Here is a 23,392-nt window from a genome sequence, read left to right on the forward strand (position 1 = left end):
TTACCTGGAGCAGTGGCATTATTATGAATTTGGAAAGAGACTTGGCACTCTTCTCTAGCTGAAATAAAGGCACATGTTGTTCAGCACCAGCAGATTGATCCCTGCAGGGGGAGGCATACCTCTGTTGAGTACAGAAGCCTTTTGTAGCCTCTCTGTTCTGTTTGCAGTGTAACAACCCAATGACCAAAGAGCCCAAGCTGCAGGCAGCCATGAGGATAGTTCCAGAATGGCAGGACTATGATCAAGAAATCAAACTGCTCCAGAGTAATTTCCAGAAGGAAAAAGAAATGGGAACACCAGCTAAGATGCCAGGACAACACACACATGGTAATCTTTGTATTTCTGTGACTTTCTCTGTGCCTGTTGGTCTTGTGCTCTGTCCTCCCTCACTGTGAGCTTGTGCCATGCACAGGGCTGAATGAGGGAATGAAGGCTGAATTAAATCATCAGGGAGTGCAATGGGATGGAAGGGCCTTGCTGAGCAAGTTTGGTGTAATTGAACCTAATTCTGAAAGCCAGAGAACAGACTTGTTCCAGTTCTGTAAAAGACCCTCACTGTTTTTGCAATTTTCTGAGCTTGGCCTTATCTTAACCCTTAAGGAAGTGCTGCTACACACTGTGGGTGAGAATTGTTCTTCAGTCACTGGTACCTTGCAAAGAACAAGTCTTGGGAGGCTATACTGATTTTCAAACCAATCTGCCAATTGAGGCAGCTCAAACTGAGTGCTCATTTTTCTCTCTTCTTCTACAGATCCAGCAGCACATGTGGAATTATGATCCATGGAGAAAAATTCAAGTTAGACTCTTTCATAGACAATTTTTATATCAAAAGCTAGTTTTTTTCTGGTATGTCTGCAAAACTGCTGAATAATTGAATGAGATGATGTATGCATTTCTATTACTTGCCTTTGGGTTAATTTCTGCATATGAAGTAGGATCTGGATTGCTGGAATTAGCATTACTGGTGTTTTGCACCTGTGGTGGAGATGAAAGACCCCATGATGGAATTTAGTGTTTCAGAAACAAAGCTTCACAATCCACCAGAAGAGTGGAACACCCTGTTCTTTCAGCTGTTGCTGCCTCCACCACTGATGAAGCTCCAGTTTAGCCTCAGATCTAACTTGAGAGTCTGGGAATTGCAGACATACGTCCTAATTTCATCTGATGGACATAATTTTTCCAGGTAACATTATAAAGTTCTAAATTATGCCTTGAATTTGGGACACTGTTTCACCTTCAGGCAATTGAAAATACTTCTTGGATTTGTTCAGTCTGCCCTTGACTTTGTAACAAAACCTGTATTATTTTGATTTTCTATTTCCTGTCTTCATGTATTGCCCAACTTTTGATGGTTTGACTTAATGTAAAGTTACCACAATCTATTTAAATGCCCATCCAAATGCCTGAAGTGAGCAGAACACAGAATTTGGCAGCTGAGTTCATCCTAGCCTATATGACTTGAATCAAAGTGCCCTCCCTTCCTCCTGCTCCTGCAAGTGTAAATGAGTCTGCGAAACTGGTAGGGCCTTACTCTTGCTGTGGTTCACTGATTCATGAATGTTTTTTAATTTATGAAAAATCTGTGGAAGCTTGGAAGTTTATCATCATGTAAATTTCATTAACTTTATTTTTCTTCAAACAGAGATGTCACATCAATAAAAACTTCAGAGTTCTTAGGTCGTAAGCTCTAGTTCCCACTTAGTCCTTTGATCACCCTTTTTCCTTGCAAACATTACAGTACCAATTTGATTTTGGGGTTTCTGGATATTTCACTTGCATTTGCTTCCATTCTGTGCATAGACAAGAAGGTCTCTTCTTGCAAGCATTAATTACCCCGGGCTAGTTTTATCATTCATATTCATGTCTTCATTTTTAAAGATGCTGCTGCCATAGTTCTGTACTATGAACATACCAATTAAAGAAAATGCTTAAACCCAGTTTCCCTCATTCTGTAGGGTTAAAAGTCTGCTCCCTGGAGCACTGAGGAGTTGGAGAGTTGAAATGTAAGAACTAAAAGGAGATTTCTAATACAAAATACAGTCACCTATGCAGCTTGAGAAATCCAAACTTTTTTGGTTTTTGTGCCTCCTGTGTTTTTATACAGGTAAATGTTTTGTGCTGTATGACTTTTAACCCAATCATAACCCTGACTTAAGATACTATTCTGGAATTGCTGTGTTATAAATCCTGTCATGTTTTGGAGGAATCTGAAAGAAGCCATCAGTTGTAGTGTTTAAACTATTCAGTAGCATGACTTAAGAGAAGAAGCAGCTCTTCTCCAGCCAGCTGAAGGAAGGGCCCAAACTCTTAAAAAAAACACATTAAGAGCAACCTACAGATTTTATCAGCTTAGGTATTTCCCACTTTGTGGGGTTTAAATTTCAGATAGTCTGTTTGGTGGCTCTGGAAATTATGGGTGAGGTGCCTTATGCTTCCCGTCAAAACTGCTTCACGTAAGGATAAGCAGACTTACAGTAGCAGGACTTTCTTCTAGTGTAAAAAACAATATACTGCCAACAAATGAATTACATGTTATGTTAATTAGCCTCTTTTAAACAGCTAAGACAGCACAGGTAAGATTGCCCTTTCTGTGCTCAGCTACAAATCACTTCAGCCTTGCTGGAGCACAAGGAATGGCACAGGAAGAAGCAGGCAGCAGCTGTGCACCACCATTCCCTCCAGGGGTGGATGGGGAAAGAATGTGCTCAAGCCCTCAGAACAAGAGCAGCTTTCTGTGAAAAAAGGCCCTTTCCTATCTAGAGCCATATTTGGCTTCTTTTATCCCCCCCCAAATTTTATTAGGAGCCACAAGACTGAGAATAAAGCAACCTCTTAAATTCAGTACATTTACAATGCTTCGTTGAATAAGAAAATACTTCTAAATTAAATGTCAATTACAGTTTCTTTTTTGCATTGTGCTCCTTCATTCTGATTGTTAATGTATGTACCTGAACACCCACACTATTTTTTAAAAAATTTTAAGATCTATCTAGCTATGGAGGAGATCTTTGTTACCTCTAGCTAACAGACACCATGCTCTTCAGTTTTTATAAAGAAATAAAAGTCATCTAGTTCACAATTGATACAGAAAGAAACCAGAGCCATACTGTGTACTTCCATACCTTTGCAGTACCCATAAGAGTCCTGTAGCTGGTCTCAAGTACAATACAAAATGCAGATGGTACTGATGATTCTGAATGTGAACTATTCCCATTTTTCCTGAGAAGCTGCCATTTACTTCCACTCAAAAATAACAATCAAAAAGAGAATAATCACTTCTTTTTGATCTGTGCATATGTTTGCTCTTAGATGCTCAGTGGGGCCTTGAAAGACAAATAGTTTGTCACCCCCATCTAGAAAGCATCTCGGAGTGAGATGCTTAATGAAATCGAGCTGCTGCTGATCACAGCACTGATGGCCTGGTCCTGTAACTTGTAAGATTGATGATAATTGGAAAAGGGGATTGCAGAGGTCACAGTGTAGTTTTGGATCCCTCAGACTAGAAAAGCCACTTCCTGGGGTAAAGTGATGATGTTGTTGCCATCTCTGGCTACAAGCAGCTTGACCTCTTGGTGAGGGCTCACACTTGAGAAATGCCCTGTACTTTTATTTTAAAAGGAAGATTTCACTGCCTTACTAAAAAGCAAATAGCAAAAACCCAAAACTTTAAGATTTCTCTTTCATTTGGCTATATGGGGTTATAAAGAAAATGAAAGAGACATGTACAAAGCAGCAAATATCCAGTAACAGTCTTAGGAACCAAAACATTTTTAAAATTATGATCTGGTTTTACCTAAATCTTCTGTAATCTGTTCAAGACTATTCCATAATTCTGTGTGGCACTGATCCCAAGTGACCCAAGGCATGGGGAGTTCCCTTGAGTGAATATTACTGAGATCACAGTGAGTTTCCCAAAACAGTGGTAACAATAAGATCCAACATAATAAAACCTCTGCTGTTCTTTACCCATGTCTCTCCTGTCAATTGCTTTGGGGCAGATAACTGAGCTTTTAATAGTGTTCCTTGGAGTATATTTTTCACTTCTTATATGCAAGTGTTGGGATGCTGTTGAAAAGCTAGAAGGGAAAAGGAGGAGTTCCTCCTCCCAGCCAGTCTTGTTAATCAGGGTATTTGAGTAACCCCTAAACTGAGGCACTTGCATTAAGCAATAGGAATATTTTATATAAATCTATGTTTTAGGTCTGTTTTTTTGGAACTCTACCTACTACTACTTAAGAAGAATGTTTCTGTGTCAGCTTTCTGTCATTTCTTCATTTGATTTGCTTTTACACTGATACCTCACAGTAAGCACTTGGAAAGTGATCCTCCAGAAATGCTTCCAAGTCCAGAGGTGTGTCTGAAGTTCTTTCAGAGCTGGGAATGAATTCCAAACTCCTATGGGACTCTCAAAACTTCTTTACCAGGGCATCTTCATTAATAAAGAGCTATAAAAGTGGACAGCTAGACACAGGGAGCCCAATGGAATGCTACTGAGACGTGCACTTACCTTCTCACAGTTGACTGTTTGAACTTGCTCAGGTTTGGAAAATGAGACCAAATCCTAGGAGACAACTAAAAGGGGAAAAGGAGGCAGCCAGAAAGAATAAATACACACAGTATGCCTGTGACCTCAACAGGATTTTGTACTCCCCCCACTTTTGCTTTTTGAAGTACCTATTTAAGCATGTAACTGTACATACTTAATGCTGAAGAACTGATCCCAGTCCACTCCCAAAGAGCTGCAGAAATCAGAAAAATTCTGACAGGGGAGAAGGGATGCAAAAAGTAGTTTTGAATCTTTTTTTTACAAAATTTTTAAAAGTTGCATTAACCTGAATACAACAGGTTTCTTTGATGGGCAAACTGTCCCATTCCTTGCTGGTTTGCTGTGTGTCATTTAGGCTCTTTCTGGGGAAGACAGAAAACCACATGAGGGCAGGCAGCACTTTGTCTACAGGTAAACAAATCACCTGTCCACAAGCTGCTCTTGCTGCCCATTTCCATGGACTTTATTTTAAAAGGAAGATTTCACTGCCTTACTAAAAAGCATATTGCAAAGAAGTAAGACTTTAAGATTTCTCTTTCATTTAGCCATATGGCCATATAAGAAAATGAATACTTGCACTGACTTAACAAGATAAAAAGTCACTAAAATGCATTTCAGAGTCAGACAGCAGCAGTTATGCTGCTCTTATCCCCAGGGCTGAGATAGAGGGACAGGGATACCCCACGCCAGTCTGCCATGTATGCTGTGCTAAGCCTGAAGGGATCCTGCTCCCAAATTGCTGGTTTGGCCCATCCAAGGCACACCTGGCAGTTCCTGTGCACACAAAATTGTCCCTGAGCTTAGCACTGAGCACATGTCAGCACTCTGAGCTGTGCTCTGGGTGCAACAGCCTTTCCTGCCCCATCCCTGGGGGCTTCTTGCCTGCAGACAGCTCTGTGCTGTGCTAACAACCAGCCAGCACTGCCTGGAGAGCACAGGCTGCTGCATTTAGTGCTGTCCCCAGCAAACCCCTGCAGTCTGCAGCACAAGGGAAGCCCCTTTATCCATACAGGCCACACAGGGCCTTTCTGGCTGGAAGTTCTCTGCAGGCTCTGCCCAGCCTGCCAGGTCAGCCTTGGTGGTGAGTGAAGGTGCCCAGACTGCAAACCTGCAAAAGGGGAACCAGAAGCAGCCCTCATCAGTCCTGGAATTCCTCTCCACAGCTGCACGGTGCCTCTGCCACACGTTTCACCAGCTATAGCTGTCCAGAACACATCTTCACCTACTCTGTCCAACAAGTGCAGCCTGGTTTGCAGTCACTGCAGAAATGCACCTCAGGGCAGGAGTTCAACCTGCACCCTCTGGAGCCAAGACTCTCCAGCCTGCCATCCCCAACTCAGAGTGACCAGCAGGACATAAAGCACAAGGAACTGACCTTCCCAAACCCTGCCACTCCCCCAGAGCAGCCCTGCAAGTCACCACAGAGAGATTCATTGTGACACTGGATTTACACTTCATGCTTCCACCTTGGCTAACAGTGACAGTGTAAATATCCCAACATTCAAAGCTGCCCACAAGGAAATTCCTCTCCATTTACTCTAGCCACCTCCTCTTTGCCACATAACCATATTTACCCAGTCCTGAGGATGTCTTATGCATTATACTCTCCATCTGTTTTGAGTTAACCTGTGGATCTTCACTAACTTGGAGATAAAGACCTCCCCCCCAGTCTCCCTTTTCTTTCTGCATGTGTGCTGGCTGCTCCTTGGAACCCAGGGAATTGGGCAGCATTCCCTCACTGGGACACTGGGAAAATCACTTCTCACTACCAGGGTTTATTGCTGCCTAGACTTTAATAAGACTACTGCTAAAAAAGATTGCTTTATTCTTGGAATAGATTGAATTTGTTCCTTTTTAGGAATTGGAGATGGATGAGGAAAGATAACAGCATTTCTTCTGTGTGAAAAGCTGGAACAAAGAACTCTGCAATACACCTGATTATGGCACAGCAGGGTCCTCTCCTGCTCCTGGGCAACAGGAAACATGATCAGCCATTCTCCTCCTCTCACTGGTGTTACTACACTTGAGCACAAATACCCCTGGAAATACCCCTGGAAACTCAGAACCTGCCTGGCTGTGCCTGGGGGATGTGGATTTGCAGAGGATCTGATGAGCCTGCAAGGTGTGTGTGTGTGTTCGTGTGTGAAGCACTCCCTGACAGCACCACTTAGAAAGCCAAGAAATGCTTGACCTTTCCCAGCTCACAGAGATGAGAAGGAAGGACCAGGACATGCTGTGACCTCTCAGCTGCCTCACCAGTGCCACAGCTCAGTGCTCTCACCCAGGGCTGCTGTATTTCTCACCATTCTTCCTGTGCTCAGCAGAATCACCTTGTGTACAGCTTTTGGCTTCCTCCTAAAAGATACAACAAAATAGAGAACCTGCTTTGTTTCCTTAAAATTAGTTTTCAGCAGTAAAAGTGCTTTTTTTTTTTTTTCCCCCTGGGGAGTTTCCACCACACAGCTTCCCCTTTTCTGGGGAAAGTTTCCACTACACATACATTTCCTTCCTCTGCTGGAAAGAGCTGGTCTCAGTTCTTAGACTCTTATTCTCCAACCTTTTCCCTCCCAGTGTTTATTTGGTACAATAAATATGCAGTAGGTACTTCCAGACATCAAAATATTTCCCTTAGCCTTTAGACTGTTTTCTTGATATTCTCTCCTTTGCTTGGTTGAGTGTATTTTAATTTGGGGGGTTTTTTATAAATAAAATGGCACCAGAACTGGATACATTCAATTTCATCAACACTACACCAAGAAAACATGTTTATATGCATGTGTATTTCTGTATATCCGTTCTCATCCTCTAAGTATTTGTCTTTCATACCATCAAGCTCCCTGGAATCCTTCCACCCAACCCACTGAGAATTTCTTATGAACTGCTTTGTCCACAAGGATTACCAAAACTCCTTGTTGACTCAGGAATACAGCTCCCTATTTCCTGCAAGTCTTTGTGTTTCATATTCCTAAATGTGAAGTCTCAAACTTGCCAAATTACCAAAAAGCTTCTGTGGTTCCTCTGCAGAAGAGGCCTCAGGAGCTGGTGCTGCTGTGTGAGATTCACTGCTGCTCAGCAGCTGTCACCACAATTGCTTCCAGACCTCCAGGAATCCCCAAATAACAGTGCAAGGGAGAAGACTCTCAAACACCTTTTTGATAGGGATTCCCACTAAATATTACTACTAAAACTTTTGCTAACTGGGTTTTCATTCTTTTTACCATGTGCCCCAGCAATACAGTAACTTTGTTTTGGAGCACCAAGGATTTTTTTTGAACTGTTTATTTCTACACTCAGTGTTGCTATTTCCCCAAACCTAGAACTTGTCAAAGTTACACTGCTTTGACAAGAATTATGTCCCGTAAAAAACCCTCAAGAGTAATTTCAGCTCTCAAGGCACCCCTGATCTCCCAGGAGCTTCTCCTCTGGTTTCAAATTCATGTTTGGACAAGTAGCTCCTTGCTGAGCTTCTCTGGAACACGTGCCTTATCTTCCATAGTTTATCAAAAACTAACTTCATTGAGTCAGTGGCTTCTCCAGACATCTCTTCAGACTTTTTAAATACCAGCTACTGAGTTGTCCCTTTAGAAAAATCATAAAACACCAACTACTAAACATCTATTGCACCACACTGATGAAAGAAATCCCAATATAGGTGATATTTTAAAGATTTTTACATACAGCACACAGATGCTTTTTATGTGTCCTGCTTCTTATTAAAACAATTTTTCCATCTTCACCTAATAAAGCTTAATGAGTTAGGAACATTTTCCCAAATGTTTTGCTACTTGCCCTTGAATTGAATTGTATTTAAGATGTCTTCAAGGTTGTGTTTTTCTCTCTTGGGGAAATAGGGCCTTATCTCTGTTGGCAGCCACCAAGGCCAGTGAGCAGCCCTGCTCCTGCCCCAGGAACATGGCTCTAACTCTGAATGGAGCCGCATTTGTGGGATTTTTTGGGAAAACTCACTGCTGCTGCTGCTCTGTTCGGATCTCTGTAAGAACACACTGCTCTGCTTTCATACATCATTGTCTCAAAAATAAATGAGTGGCTGCTTTTGCCCTCCTGAATCTTGTGGTTATTTGTCCCAACATCACTGACTACTGCTTTGAAAGGTCTCACCTGAGTCCCCCAAAGCCAGTACCTTGATAGCACAGCCACTTTTGCAGAATCTCCTTCCCAAATGTATCCAAATCCCATGAAATGAGTTGGGTTTTCACTCTCCCACCCTACTGCTGGGAAGCTGTTCAAACCTCACCACAGTGAGTGTTGCAGATCATCACCCTGTTGCCCAGCTCAGCTTACAAATAGCAATGTCACACTCTTTTCCCCTCACACCAACATTTGACTTTAACTTTTACAGCTTTTTTAGTTTTCCTCTCTGCCACCATCCCTTTCTCACTGAATAAACCAGCCAGGTTCTTTAAAAAAAAAAGTGATCTTATAGTAGGTGACACAATTTTCTGTTGGAAGCTGGCTGTCAGAATCATATGGTGGGCTCTCTAAGGGAGTTTTTAGCAGCGTGGTACTTTAAAGAAAAGGATTCGGAGTGTACTGCACAACGATCTCAGGAGATGTTCTGAGCTGTAGATGGAGACCTTGCACTGCTTTGAAAATCCACAAGTGCCTGCTGACCCCTTCCTGCAATTTCCAGCAGTTTTTAAAGTGGGAAAGACCTTTTTCCCCAGGTCTAGTGGGTCTAGTGTGGCCTTCCACCAAAAACAAGAAAGAAAAGAAATGTGCTTCATTGCTGTGCTCACCACAATCAGTGAGTACCAGCTCTGTGTAGTACTGATTGCTCACTAGAGTTGCTGCTATTGTAAGGCTTTTCAATTAAATTTGAATATAGTTACCTTGACAATGTCTAAGTGCTTCCAAGAAAAGGAGCAGCCAAACAGATCAAATTCTGGACTTATTGTGGCTCAGTTTTGCTTTGTTTGGCTGCTTTGGTGATTAGTTGAGGGGGGTTTTTTACTGCTTATTAATAATAAAATGAAGTGAAACTATTATTTCAGTTACAACCAACTTTCTAGTTGGTTCAAGGCATGAGCCAACACAGAGACCCTTGCACTATGTTGAGGTTTATTTGCTCCACTCCCTTGCATCCAGTCAGGACTATCAGAAGCTCTTTGACAAGAGTGGGCAAAAAATCTTGTAGAAAGTAATTCAGAATCACCTACGTAACTCATGGCAGAAAGGACTCAGATGTAAGGGCAGAAGACTGACCTTCTCACAGGAAGATCCTATTTCCAACAGAAACTCTAGTCTCACATCCCACTCAGAGAAACACTCCTGCCTGCCTAACATCAACGCCTAAAAGCTAACATAAGATTTAAAATCAAATATGTACTTTTCAGACTTTGATTCTATTTGCTGGTATAAACAATAAATTTGGTTTCTTTAAAGGGTGAGCACTGGCTATACAGTCAGTGTTGTGAATGTGTGTCCCCTTCTTCTGTGTTTGCAAAAGGTGTGCCCATGAAGAAGAGGGGAGTGGTTTCTCAAGCTGTCTCCTAGGCTTTCTTCAGTAAGAGTTCAGAGGTGTCAAACTCCAAAAAAAAAATTTAAAAAAAAAAGGCTCTTCATGCTCCCAGCTTGTGTGTCACAGGAGAACCACAGGTTCAGTAATTAAAGAATTACTGAAATCAGTAGCCAGGTGATTCCAATAATCAAAATCAAAAACACAGCCAGAAGGAAAGGAAAGAATTCATCATCTAATTATAAAAGCAGCACACAGCCTTTTCCAACTAATCTAGTAGCAGAAGGCAAGTGATCAAATAAAAACAACCAGAACTGAACTACAAAGATAGAAAAACAAACCAAAGAAACCCACTATTGCTGAAATGATGGACTCATGACCTGAAAGCAGATACATTATTTATTTCAACTATTTATGTCCTTTTTTATTCCCTTTTGGCTCTGATTTGCTGTCACTGGTGTGTTACAAGGTCATTAGTAATGCATAGCAATAAATAATATATGCACAGTCACACAACTGAAATTTGTTTGTAACTTTGGCCGTGTGAGCATCTTGAATTTATTATACTTGGGCCTTTTTCTGAATGGTGGCTAAGACCTGTACACACAGACTAGTTCTAACCTATAAAACAACAACTACAACATTTTGAGCTAAATTCTGGAGAGAAAGCAGACATGGAAGTACTCAGCCCAGAGAGCTGCCAGGAGGAATGAACTGAGGCACCAGAATTTTGGCCAGACAGTTCCATACAAAACACCTCCTCTGTCCTTCAAACAGCCTTTTGGATCCACAACTCACAACATTTCCATTCAGGTAAAAGCAACAAGTGACCATACTTACGTGTCCAGAGCAAAAAGAGCTCAGCACATAATAAGAACACAAAATAGAGACATTCTAGCTTTAGAAAGTAAAATTGGGTTTTTAAAGCAAAAAAAAAACCAAACAAAAAACCAAAAAACTACCAACCCTGCACTGTACTAATGCTTTTTACTGTTATTAGCAAAGTAGTGAAATATAAATCAATCCTTTCTAAACATCTCACTGTGAGTGAACTGCAGAATGGAGTGCAATCTGAGCTGCACCTACTTCAAATACATACATATATATATATATATATATATATATATATATATATATATATATATATATATATATAAAAATACACTTCAAATATATTCCCAGTGAGAGCTGGTCCCAGCCCCGCTTCTTTCACCCATTGCATTAACTACATACCTGGAAAGCAAATAGGTTCAGCAAGCTGGTCTGATGAGAATAAATGTTTGGAGCTCTTTCTTTTGGTTTTTTGGGGTTGTTTTTGCCAGTCCAACTTTCCAAACATGCAGATTCTAAGGCCACATTGTCACTATGTATAAAAAGAGTGGGAGCACATGAATTTAAAAAGAAAAAAAACCTAACAAAAACAAACCAAAAAAAGCCTTTCTTTAGTGGCAGGGCAGAGATGGTGTGGTGAGATGGGACTAAGCTCATTTATCAAAGCTGCTGAAATTTACATAATATTAGATGCAATGTAGAAGCAAACCTTTAAAGTAAAAGCAAGGAATTAAATGAAACAATCCTGTAGTTAGTGAGAATACAACTGAACTTCTGATGGCTGATCCAAGTCACTGCATTAACAACTCATATATCCATTGAAGCTGTAAATAAGCAGCCTAGAAAAACTCCCTTTATATATTTATATAGAAATTTTATATAATTTTTTATATAAATATTATATATATATATATATTCCTCTGGTGTCATGCAATATATTCACATTCTAAGTATTTACTTAGCAATCCCCACCTATTATTTAAACACATTTGAATATAGTACAGCAAAGTATAATAAGCATGATCACAATCCAGGACTGCATCAACTCTCTGATAGGAAATGCAGGAAGGCTCCTAAATCACTGAACTCTGAGCTAATTAACGAGGAGGGGGGCAAAAGGTAACACCAAGCACAAGACTGCAACAAACTTAAATCTTAGCAATTATGACACAGCTGCATCAATGTGCAGAACTATTTATCTGAACGGTTTAAAAGCAAAGCAAAGTAGCTTAACAGAAATCCGAGGTCCTGACCCTGCTTTAAGGTCAATACAAAACCAGCTTTGACTGAGATAGCCCTTACTTATCTGCAAGGAGCTGAGTGCTACATCACCAGGCATCAGCTTTTCAAGCATCTCCTGAGAGCAAATCCAGAACAATTGTCCATTTTCTCTGTTATCACAGAGCCTGTAGCAAAAACCAGAGCTCAGTCTAATCAGCAGTTTAAAGGTAATAATTTCACACCACACCTTGGCTGAAGCAGAACCTCACAGCTCATCAGGTAACAAGTGGAAAAATCGCTTTTGTCCTAAATTAGTTTCTTTTACCCTAGTGAAGATACCATCAACCCCCTGTCACCAGGGATTACTGGAGGCCTGTTTAGTGTAGAAGTCATGCACAGGAAGAGATTTCATCACAGAGCTCAACTTTCACATTGACCAGTGACCACAAATTCTCACTTTCACTCATCAGGGCTCGCCAAGATTTGGATATACAACATTATGTGTAAAGCCTGTGCATAGATGTTACTGAAGCAGGCCATAGACATGGTCTGTATGCCATAAATGGAGAATGTGTTCAGTGTTCAAGCAGAAAGCCCAGGTTACCCTGATGGCCTGGACCTCACCATGCAGGCACAGAGAAATCTCCCTGATCTACCTGAAACCTTCCCTGCTGATTTTTCCTACAGTCCAACCAACAGAAAGATGCTCACATAAAATACTTCAGGCAAAGCCTGTCTGGCTTGGAGGTTTGAATCTCTCTGTTAAGGCAGAGGCAGGTTAGAAACTCCACACAAACCTCTCTGAGCTGTAGGAATACCAGCTCCTGCAATACCTCCCTTGGCAAGCAGCACAAAGATGTGCAGCCTGATCTGAGCACAGCTGGGTCAGCCACAGTCCTCAGTGAAATCATTGCCCCTCTGGGATCCCTGCAACTCTCAGCAGTGATCTTGTTTTTATGTTTTTCAAGCTAAACCAGTCACATTTACAGTGACAACCTCACCCATGAAGGTGCAAATTGTAAGAAGTTGGATCCTGCGAGGAGCTGTGCTGCAGCTCAGTTACAGGGAAGTTGCTCCACATCAGCAGCTGTGCTGACATCAAAACACCCTACCCTGGTCATTCTGACACCCCAGCCTGCTGAGAATTCCACAGACTCCAAGATTCACAGAGTTACTCAAGGCTGTTCCTTGTGCAGTTAAAGCATGCCATATGGTAGCACACAATGATCTTGAATTCCAAAATTATTAGCCTTCAAAATAAAAATTGAATCCTGCTGCTCTGGACTGTTTCCACACCAAAGGCAGTAGCCAAACAGTGGCTTTGCTTGCATTCATATACAAAACCAGTAGAGAATATCCAGAAAAACAGATGCACAGTAAATTCCTTGAAAACTGGTTGCAGTCCTAGCTTGTCTCTGTAACACTGACACCTCTTAATTACCTCGTAATTACCTCTTAATATGGTGCAGGAAGTCCAAAGTCACCTGTCTGGTCAGGCTCTTACAGGCATCAGCATCTGAGAGAAGTCAGGGCATTGTGGGCCCCAGAGAAAACCCTCCAGACTCCAGCTAAGAGAGAGGTTTTGCTAATTGCCGCCTCTTCTCACCCATCAAAAATGGGCAAATTTCTTGCAAGTGCTCCAATCTCAATCTGGGGTTTGGCTCCAGTGGCAGAAAAAGTGAAGGTAAAAGTCAAGTTTTCAAACCTAGCCTGGAATATGGAACATCCTGGAGATCTGCATCCCCTGCCTCCAACAGCTGCTCTTGCCAGCCCAGGAAGGTCTGTGACCTGCCCTGCTCCATCCAGAGCTATGGAGAGAAAGGTTTTGCACTGAGTGAAACCATTCATGAAAATTTATACAGCTTTTGGATGAGCACCCTAAATTCCAGGGAACAGAAATGTTTGTCTCAGACTGGTTAGCAGAGCAGAACTCAGAAATGGGCAAGAAGAGTTTCCTAAACCTAGAAGAGACTGACAATGCTCACGTGGTGTGCAGAGACAGCAACTTCTCCAGCAGAGCTGTAGAGAACATCACCTAATTCTGCACTGCCCTGTGCCCAGGATCTGAACCCCCTTTATGGAACTGACCCAGAGCTGAACTCTACCTTCCTATGCAGACCATTAAATCCAAACACTCTCCTCAGGCTTTATGCCAGGTGCTCAGCTCTACACATGAGCATCAGACCTCACTGACCAAGTTTTTCAGACAGCCTCAATGTATAGATGGATTTAGGATCTCATCCTCATTTCTGACCTGCTTTCTCCTCCCTCCCTGGCAGGCCAGGTTCCCATGGCTCTGTGACCCGAATACTTCAGCTGACACTTCAGGATTTTAGCTTTTATATTTTTCATGTATCTGTAATCCTGCAGTTCTTTAGTGTGTAACTCCAAACTCCACACACAGTGTGAGCTGCTGCTTTCCCATTTGGCTCAGACACAGCAATTCCTCTCCAGGCCTGGCAATCAAGGACACCTCACTGCCTCAGTCTGAGAGATGGAAACAAAAGGGAGTTGGGGCAGCAAACCTGGGGTAAATGAGTTCATTCCCTGAAGCTGGAATTGGAAGATGAACCCCCAATGTGCAAATGGACCAAACTGATAAAAGCATGAAAACCTGTGACCCATCATCCATTTTTGGGTGCAGTCCCTGGGGGGCTTTGTCTGCCCTAAATGTACCTGAAGGCCCTTCAATAAACAGAACTGCTTTTTATTCCCTTGATTTTGTCTGGCCTCTGTTTTTAGGTAGCCCAAAACGGCATCACAGGAGCAGTGTCAGAGTTGCTCAGCAGCTCACGGATGGGCAGCCAGCCTTCCATACGAGTCACTTACTCCAGCTGCCTTTAAACACTCTTTTCCTTCTTCCTCCTCCCTCTTTTTTCAGAGCAGAGTTGTTTTTCTGCCTCTGGGGCTGAAGGGCAGGGAGGTAGTCATGCATGCACACATCCAGTAGCTAACTGTGTGTGATTCCCTCTGGCAGTCCTGTCAGGACTGTGGTGTTTGTATCCATGAGATGTCACTCTGGGAAAGGTTCTTACACCTGTTCCAAGCCCCTTCAGAATTCACAACCAAGAAATACTCATTACAACCCAAAAGTCTTTTCATTTCAATTCTCATTCCTGGCTGAATTTTTTTCTTTTTTTGAGAGCAGCCCAAGATAAAAGTCGGCTGTTGTCTTCCAAAACAACACATGAAGATCTCTGAAAAAATGAAAAAGATTCAAAGTCCTGCAGCAAATATCATCACCTCTCCCTGGCCTCAGAAAACACAGAGTTTACCACAGTACTCTCTCAGAGCAGCAGTCTACAAACTCCTCCTGTGGGAAATTCCCTCTCCTGGAAAGATTACTCCTTGGAGTTCCAGGCAGAGCAGACCACTTTCCTTCTCACCAGCACACTTCTGAACAGAGAAACACGAGTAATTTCTCATCTCTCTTTTCCTTTTTAAGCATGCTTAGAGTTGAGCAGGATGCTTTGAGGACTGAACACAAGCCTCTGTGCTTCCAAGTCTGGCAACAAACAGCAGGCACAGATACCTCCTCGGGCCTTCCAGGGAGAAACCCTGAATTACATTTGGGAGCCTTCAACAGGAACAGGCTCACATGAAGCTGCTGGAAATGCTCTCAAGTGCATTCCACATTATGGCTTACCTTATCTACAGAGCAGGCAATGAGCCATAATTATATATTCCACAAAACACAAGAGCCCTTGCTCATTGCCGTGCATGGAAGTAGTTCCTACTCAGCTGTCACCTTGGAAAGCAGGAACTGTTTAATGCTTACTTAAACCCTGACTCTCTTCCTCTCCTACAAGAGAGGCTCACAATACTTTTCAGAGAATTCACCCATCCCCCTGATTTCTGCATAAACTTTTCCAGGAGAGTCAATCTGGACTGGAAATCCCTTCAACACTGCACACTGTGTCAAGTCTCAAACAGTAGAACAGGGGGTAATTAAAAGGAGCAGATAATTTTGACTGAAAGGCAGTGAAACATGAGCTCTGAAAGGAGCAGGGAAGGATTCATTTGCAAGAAGCTGTGCTGTGATAAAAACCTCTATAAAAGCATGTATCTTGCTGCTGCTGAGTACCCTGGTTGCGGTGCTGGGACTTGCTGGTAGCTGTGTTGGTGTAACAGAGCAGGTTCATGGCCAGACTCTCAGTTCTCCATTTGCAATACAAAAGCAACACAGGTCTGGCTCCCCACACCTTCTGTCAGCAGCCATGAATGAACATGACTACTGAAAACAGTCCATACCTGCACATGGGCTTCCATTCTCCAACAAAAGCGTGGAAGCAATCTCTTTTTCTGCAGTTTTACAATTAAAACTCTTGCTGTTGGGGCTGTCCCCACTTCTCAGTTTGATATTTAGAGCCTGTCCTCTCCAGCTCTCCCACACCCATGCTGCCCTCTCATACCCACATCCATGGGGAGAGCTGCAGCTCACAGTTTCCTCAGGCTCCCACCTTCTCTTTCCTTCCCTTTCCAGGACTCTTCCTACTGTTTTGAGTGGTATTCCAGCTTGTTTTCCTCAAACTGTCCCCTGTCACATCCCACCCTCTGCCCAGCTAACAACATGCACCTTCCTTAAAAGTCACTCAGGTCTCCTCCCGCCTTGCAAAAAAGCAAACCAAATGCATATTTTAAGAGCTGGTCCACAAGTTTCCTTCTACCAACTTACTAGAATCACAGCATAATGTTTATAAAACAGATATCTGGGTTTGGGGTAATTATCCAACTGTGCTATATCTGTTTCCTTCAATTTCAGGATTTCAAAGTTATGTAAAAATACAAAATTTAAATACCCACATTCTTCACCAGCCTTATAAACTTTCCATCCTCAAGGTATAGGAAATTCTCTGCTACCTAAGGATCTTAAAAAAGCCCCAAACCAAACCATCAACCCCTCCCATCAAATGAGAAAACCTGACGAATTGTGGCTGGAGAAGAGACCCTACGTCACTCCCAGCAAGGCAGCAGTGCATGACTGCAGCTCCAGGAAGGTGAGGGCATTGGGGCTCCCCACTAAATATCCAAATTCCCTTCCCTCTGTGATAAGCTCCTCACCTGGAAGGACAGGGCAGTGAAATGTGTGATCCTAAACCTCCACAGCTCCTGCACTGCAGCTCTAGTTTGGCACCTCCACTCCGAAAGCAGCAATTAGTGGTGCTCAAAATTATCTTCTATATTATCTTCTAATTATCTTCTAATCCCAGTAACTGGGATTCAGTCATGTTCTAATGCCCTCTATCTGGCGTGCCTATCACACCTTATACATTTCTGGGTCTAATTGCTATGAAACTCTGGAGTACTTGAAACTCCTGAAGCTGTAGTTTCAAATCCTTATTTGTGTGAAATAAAGTATAACCCTGGAAAGTTTTTACTCAAATAAAAGAATCTAGTATTTCATACACTTATAAAAACCTTACCTCGTAACATGAGAAAGTTTTGAGGGAAGAGGCAGAACAGTCCATCTGGAGATAATAATAAATCTGACAAGAGACAGGAATTGTAGGATTAAAGACAGAACTTCACTATATTGGGAAAAATGACTAATTAACTTGTGATTCATGCACCCTAATGGAGTTTGAGAACCCATCAGTGTCATCAAATCATTGTCCCCTGAACATCATGGCTCTTCATCATCCTGTAGATGAGGAAAAAACAATAGGGTAAACGGGCATTTAAACAGGATGGCAACAATGTTAAGGAGGAATTCTGCATTTTTACATGCCCCAAAGAGGCAAGTTTCAAAAATGCTTTAAGGAAAATCTTTTGAAGTTAGTAACATTCACTTTTTGGGGGGAAAAATCTGACAAGAGGCAGCTTTTGTTTATTCTTAATGAGACAAGACTGCAGGTCCTTCCACTGTTGACAGAAAGAAGCTCCTATCTCACCTTCCCACTAAAATCAGGGATGATGCCAGAGCCCAGGGGTGAGGTAAAACCAATTCTCCTTTCTCATGATCTGTGTCACAGGGCCCTCAGGCAAGGGCTCACCGTGTTCTGTGTTTTTGTGACACAACCAGGGCACATTTGATGAACCAGGGCACAAATGCTACAACACTTCAAAATAACAGGATGAATGAAAACCTGCAGCATTTATTATGTATCAAAACCCCAGACAAGGAAGGTATTTTTGTGTTTTTTTGTCTAAGAGTGAAACTCTTTAGCGAGGGGATACAACAGAGTTCTAAAACAACTGAAAAAAGCACACAGACCCCCTAGGTCACTGTTTTAAGCACATTTCTATGCAATTATTTTTTACTATGCACCACCACTTAATAATTTGAAGAACCTTAAATATGACAGGAAGAATAATTTGGCTTCTGCTCAATGTTTAAATGGAAGCTGTCTGACATGGCTGAGGAGTCAGACATGCCTGTGGTTATCAAGGTGGCAGAGAGCTCGAGACAGAGTAAGGGAGAGGAGAGATGGGAAGTTAATAAAGGTGACCTTTCAATTTATTTTATCCTGGATCCATTTATTTTATCTGTGCCAGCACAAGAGCTTTGGGTTCCACCCTACCCTTAAAAAGTGTGACACAGTTTGTTGACTACCAGCTTGTCTGTCTTTATCCCCTTATGCTCATCCTCTCCAACACTCACCTTCCAGTTTTCCAGACATTTCAGCATCATTTCAGTCACAGAAAATTGTGTCTTCATTACTGAAAGTAGTATGTAAGTGAATATATGGAAGTGCAGAAAGCAGCAGATACCTTATAGGCAAAGTTATTGCCATGAGGCATCTGTGGTAGTAAAAAAGAAATTGAACATCGGTAGGAGAAGAAGGTTTGAGGTGAAAACACCACAGACAACTAAAAAACAGATTTTGGAGGGTGAGAAACACCCTTTGTGTTTTTAAAGCACAAAAGGCTGATCTGGACTACCTAAGAGATGAAGGATAGAGGCAAGGGCTACTGTAAGGAGCACACCACATTCCTCCTACCAACTTCCCATCCAAGAACATCCAATCCAAGACAATTGCCTCACATCCTTCCATGGCCAGTTCCTGTGGACTCTGGCCAGCCCAGACCTGCAGGCCACCTTTACAAAGAATGAGGAAGGATGACAAAACAAATGGTTTTCACAAAGAAGCCACAGGAGAGCAGGGAAAAAATATCTCACAACCAAAAATGTAAGACAGCTAATGAAATTCCCAAACAGAGAGAAAAGAAACAAACAAAAAAAGGAAATATGCTGATGTGGTTTGTAATTCTAGTCTTGCCACAGATGTTACAGGCACTGTGACTTGCAAGTGCCTCTACTTAATAGAGTTCTTTTCTCTTGTCAAGATGAGTAAAATACACACAAAAGCAAGAACAGGCCTAGGGCAGAAAGGCCCTAACAAGCAATTGCTAACAAATGGCAGATCACTTCATGAGGAGACAGTAAAGCCTGTTGGGTTGGCATGCAAGCAGAAATTTGTATTTATTGCTGTAATTGTTCCTCCCCACATTGTCCCTGCGGGTGTATGGTTTGATTTGCTTGTGAAAGTCCTTAAATGTACATGTAAAAATCCAGACAACATGCACACATCTCCAGAGCTTGGCTGGCAGGCCAGCAGCCATCCCTGCTGGAGGACACTGCTGTCCCCAAAAAAAACCCTACACCACAAAGATCAGCTTGGCCAGAGTTTTTGTCCACTGAGGCTTGTCCCTGTCTCAGTGTGCTGCCCTGGCAGAGCTGGTCCTGCTTTGTCCCTCCCTGGAGAAGGCAGCCTTGTGCCTTTCACCGCCTGTGGCGTGGCACAGCACACACCACTCACCAAGAAAGAGTCAGACAGACACACAGACAGCAAAAAATTACCTCTGAATTACTGAGACACTCCAAAGAAAAACCAAAAAGCCTGTACATGTACGCAGAATAATCACTGTTTCCAAAAGGTTATGGGTGTCTTTCTCTAAGGGCAACACGAACAACTAGAGATTAGGCCATGCCCATGAGGGCCAGGAGTTTAGTTTTGCATTTTGACAAGCTTTTCCAATGGAGAGAACACATGAAAAGCTGTGTGGAACAGTTGTGATGAAGGGTCCCTTGGTAACATCAGCTAGGCTGCTCCTATCAAGAAGTTTCTCCTCCAACAGGACCCCGTCTTCATTTTCACCTCCAAAACAGCTGAATGTTGCTCGTTTTAGCTGTTCCAGAAGGTCAGACCACCCTCAAAACAGACTCCCACATACCCTTAGTTCTTTGTATGACGACAACTAATCATGAGTATAACCCTAAAAATCAGCAGACCCCCAAGTCTGGAAGGCTGCACACCTCTCCCAGCAGCACAGTTCCCCAAGACACAGGTTCTCCAGCCAGGGAGAAAAGCCTCCATTAATGAACTCCAGTAGCAGCATGGCTTTAGCATTTCCAACAACACAAAAGGAATGATCATTCACTGACCTAGTAAAATATAAAAGCCCACATGAAGTTGTGGCTAATTGGGTTAAGTTTATAAATTCTCACTTAGCACCTAAATATTTGATATTAAGGAAAGAAAAGAACATATGAACAGCAGGAACCAGTCCTGATGGGAGCTGCTGTAGTATGGAAAACATCAGAGCATTCACCAATTTGGCTGTGAGCTCTTGTTCAGAAAACAGTGGCTGGCACTAATAATCCAATCCCACAGAAAGGGCTCCACAGGAAAGTTATTTACCATCTCACAAAGGCTGTATGATTTATATGTGTTGTCACTGCCTGTGCCAGAAAACTGATGAGTGATTACCACATTGAGGATCAGGTATCCAGCCTGAATTAACTGGATTAAGTCATGTAGAATTTCTTTACCATTCACAGCACAACAGAGTATAACATTTGGTTTAAGTCAATAAGGAACTTTTAAATGGAATCCCAGTAAGAACCAGAGTGTGTTAAAGCCACTTGAATTAAATCCTTATTATTTATCACGATTATTCATTGCACAAACATCTGGATTCCACGACCATAATGTCACAGAATATATTAGTGGGGAAGAACCAAATAAACATATAAATAAAGTCTAGTTCATTAAACATTTGCAAAGTATCCACTCCCAGCTCCTAGAGGATAGGTATTCAGCTTTTCCCTTGTGTTGTTTAAACACAAGTGTGTGATTAAAAAAGTGTCTCAGTTCTGCAGCTCCCTGTGCCAAGGTCACAAGAAACCTGACTGAGATACTGCATGCCCTCCACCTCTGGGGACAAACCTCCTGTGAAGCAGGAATGGGAGTGGGCCAGGGTAAGGCAGGGACATGAAAGCACTCAGGAGTAAAAAAGCTTATGAGAAGAGCATCACCAGAGACAGCGAAGAGAGTAAACTCACTTCAGACAAAGAATTTCTCAGCCATAACAAACAGTATCACACACAAAAGCTCCTGCTTGTGCTACAGTGCAGTCTGACCAATAAATACTCATTTTAGGCTTGGAGATACTTGCAAAATCTGAACATGCATAGCTTCTTTTCCAAGCCACTTACTTCCCAGCTCAATTAAAGCAGACAGGGCCTTGCTGGAGAAGCTTTCCCCACTTGAACCTCTGATTGCTTAAAGAGATACACAGCAATGATCTATTAAATACTGCTCAATTTATGAATATTTCATTGACTACACCCCCTCTATTTGAAGTTTATGAAGTAACTGCTATAGTAAAACTCAAACTGCGACACTGTCCCGGATTTATCCCCAGCCAGCTCCCGGCACCGGGCCAAGAATGGGCTGCTCCTGGAAAGCAGGGCAGCTTAGGGCCGATGCTCTACAGCACAGGCTCTCCAGCATTGAGGGCAGGAGCAAGGACAAGGGAGAGCTTTTCCATGTGCCTTCCAAAAGGAATTTATTCTTTCGAAGGTTCCAGGGATGAAAGACAAGAGATACAGGGGTACAGCAACAGGGGGGAGGAGCAGGGGGAGTGTACAAATAATAAACCAATAGGGAAGACCTAGGGGAGCAGCACAAGGTGGGGTTGTATAAGATATAAATCAATGACACATGGTCCAATGGGGCTTGGAGGAATAGGGGAATTCCAAAGGGGGAGGTGCAGGCAGGGGGTTGGCACAAGGGAGGATTGATGACTTAATGGGAGGGGGAACAGAGAACATTCCAGAACAAGAGGCAGGTACCAGGGTGGATTGACAACCGGGGTAGGAGGGCACAACTGGGACTAAAGTATTAACATGGTGGGGGTACAACTTAACAATAAAGAAGATAATTGAATCAAATATAATGAACAAAAATGCACCACAACAAAACCACTTTACTGTTAAGTCCACAATATATTCTTTTGAGTTTATGTATGAATGTGCCTTGGTTTCCTGCTGCAGCAAAGAGGTGAGCTAATGTGCTCAAATCAGCCATGAACATTTCCCACTGCAGAAAGCTCATAATTTTATTTTATCTGTGTATAAGTTTATTTACATCCCTACTCTAAGTGCCACTGAAGTACTGCATCACAAATTGTTTGTAGTGGGTTTAATGTTGGTAAAATGCTTATGTACCCACTAGAATTATTTACTTCTTTTCTGTTGGGAGATACAATTAGGAGGAGAGCAAATCAGGCTCAAAACTTAAAAGGGTATAAAGAAGAGTTTATTAACAGGATTAAAAAGAAAAATAATAAGAAATCAGAATAAAACCTTCAGAACGCTTCTCCTCCTCCCCACACCCTCTTTCTTTTCTCACTGACAACACAAAGAGGTAAAACTTGGGACTTTCAATCAGTTCACCACTTCTAGAATAGTCTTCAGTTTTCTTAGGGAGAGGAGTTTCTTTTGCCATACTATGGAGACTTTGCCATAAGAAACAGTTCTCTCCTGGCTTTCAATTCCCACGAATAGCAGCCACCCAGAAATCTGTATTCGTGAAATTCTTCTCTTTTTTTTTTTTTTTTTTTCAGCTTTCCTACAGCTGCATTCATGTTAATTCATGCCCATGAATTAGGCATTAGTTAGGGTAGCAGCAGGCTGCTGTATGAGGCTGCAGCAGGATGTAACCAGAAATATTATATTACCAGCTGTTCAAACCAGGTTGGGAGGTGTTCTTTCTCTTCCACCACCCATCCTCCCTCCAGGGGGATCTCTTCTGTTCATGGCCCATTGAGTCTCACTGCATGACTGATAAAATCACATCATCCCATTGTGAGATGCTCCACCATGGGGAGGAGCCCAGCATTCCTACCTGGATATAATCTGAGACTTGGAACACCACAGGCAGCCTTTCCCCACTGGATTCCCAGAGGAGCACAGGACCCATCTGCATCACCGGACCTTTAGAGGAAAACTACACCCTTCTACAGGATCAGTGCTCCAACAGAACTACGTCTGTCACTCCAGGAGGACTGCAGCCACCATGTAAATGGACTGC

The 23,392-nt window shown here is 42.4% G+C and overlaps 1 protein-coding gene across 43 annotated transcripts in view; it reads left to right on the plus strand.

Moving 5' to 3' along the window:
* The window catches only part of UGGT1 (UDP-glucose glycoprotein glucosyltransferase 1), a 42,047-nt gene extending 38,082 nt beyond the window's left edge, over positions 1 to 3,965 (plus strand). For 28 of the 43 annotated variants that reach the window (XR_015274274.1, XR_015274266.1, XR_015274255.1 and 25 more), the window contains 2 exons: positions 168 to 327; positions 752 to 1,933. Coding sequence is in view for 12 of the 43 variants with exons in the window: in XM_086843275.1 (XP_086699401.1) it covers positions 168 to 327; positions 752 to 777 (186 nt within the window). In the remaining 31 variants the exon portion in view is untranslated. Of the gene's footprint in view, positions 1 to 167; positions 328 to 751; positions 1,934 to 1,955 lie in introns of those variants that run through there. The other 15 variants (XR_015274248.1, XR_015274250.1, XR_015274249.1 and 12 more) reach the window with 2 other exon arrangements.
* Positions 3,966 to 23,392: the final 19,427 nt, after the last annotated feature.

Source organism: Cyanistes caeruleus, chromosome 10 (assembly GCF_971803275.1).
Source record: "Cyanistes caeruleus chromosome 10, bCyaCae1.hap1.1, whole genome shotgun sequence".
Taxonomy (NCBI): Eukaryota; Metazoa; Chordata; class Aves; order Passeriformes; family Paridae; genus Cyanistes; species Cyanistes caeruleus.